Raw genomic sequence first — 1,274 nt, forward strand, 5'->3', positions numbered from 1 at the left:
ACTTTACCTCGTCCCTGCGGAGCAGCTCAGTCTTGAGGTAGACCCCCAGACAGAAGATGAAGGCCCCGCCCGTCACTGCCAGCCAGGACATCAGCCAGAGGCCCTGGGCCAGACGCACCCGCCTCTGCTGGTTGAACTTCATCTTCAGCAGCGTCATGGCTAAATGCAGCGCTCAAAGCGAAGACCAGAGAGGAATGAGAAAAGAGGGAGTTGTTTCTGGGAGATCCCGGAGAGAAAGGAAGGCTATCCAGATGTGGCCTGCTGCTGCGTGTAAAGAGTCAAAGGTGAGTGAGGGGACCTGTGATGTGGGCCGTGTTGTTAGGCGAGCTATAAGCAGGTTGAGCTCATCTAAGTTGGTCCAGGTGGAGAGGATAAGCAGGTAGATCCTTGAGTTGGACAAAGGACGCAGTCGACCTCAGAGGAGTTGGTTGCTGAAATCGTCCAGAAAAAGATTCGGTGCAATCTCAAACTGTTCCGCAGCAGAAGGAAAAACACGAGATAATATATGATTTAAGATAATATAGAGGAAACAGATAATCCTTCTCCCAGAAAGGATGGTTTTCCTCTTCAACCAGTAAGTCACACAGATGTTGTCCACTCTTTATAGAGAATCACTTCCTGCAGATGTGATGTGGTCTTCTGATGGTACACCTATGGGTCTCCGGTGCGGCGGCGCCCCCTAAACCACTGTAGCCATGGTTGGAGGACAAGACTGGCCAAAGTTGCGAGTTTGGAAGCGTAATCCTCCAACAGAGTCCCTGGGATCCTATTAAAGCCCAGGGGCCAATTGGAAAGCAGGCCACTGTTTGATCAGCAAACTTCTTCTGATGGACGCATGTTGTGGGCGGGACTGTTGAACATAATTTAACCAATGTCCTCACCTGCAGGGTGGACTCAGAATTAAAAGTTAAAGCTTCTTAAAACATGTTTTCTTTTTGTAAAATGCAAAAATATGATTTAAATACAAATTGCTTTCATTTAAAACCCCAAAACAAATTTTCTTTCTTGACTGATTTCCACCTAAACTAACTGGCAATCAGACCTAAATCCATCAGCAAAACCTGAAACAAAGAGAGTAACTTTCCCAGGAAGATCAGAGGGAGTGTGTTACACACGGTCGTATGGAGGCAGAGGGAAAGTGGTGAAAGGGTTATGCCTGCAGAGGATTATGAATGCAACAGGGAGGGTTTGACTGGCTGGATTAAACTGTTATTACGGGTGTTTGTGACAGCTCAGAGCTCTGCGAGGCAGAATCTCCGACAATAACTCCCACC

At 47.6% G+C, this 1,274-nt stretch overlaps 1 protein-coding gene across 1 annotated transcript in view; it reads right to left on the reverse strand.

Annotated features, from left to right (window-relative positions):
• The window catches only part of rom1b (retinal outer segment membrane protein 1b), a 6,064-nt gene extending 5,145 nt beyond the window's left edge, over positions 1 to 919 (reverse strand). Inside the window, exon 1 of the mRNA XM_015947027.3 lies at positions 8 to 919. Within this exon, the coding sequence (XP_015802513.1) occupies positions 8 to 157 (150 nt within the window). The 5' untranslated portion in view covers positions 158 to 919. The remainder of the gene's footprint in view (positions 1 to 7) is intronic.
• Positions 920 to 1,274: the final 355 nt, after the last annotated feature.

The sequence above is a fragment of the Nothobranchius furzeri genome, chromosome 1, assembly GCF_043380555.1.
Source record: "Nothobranchius furzeri strain GRZ-AD chromosome 1, NfurGRZ-RIMD1, whole genome shotgun sequence".
Taxonomy (NCBI): Eukaryota; Metazoa; Chordata; class Actinopteri; order Cyprinodontiformes; family Nothobranchiidae; genus Nothobranchius; species Nothobranchius furzeri.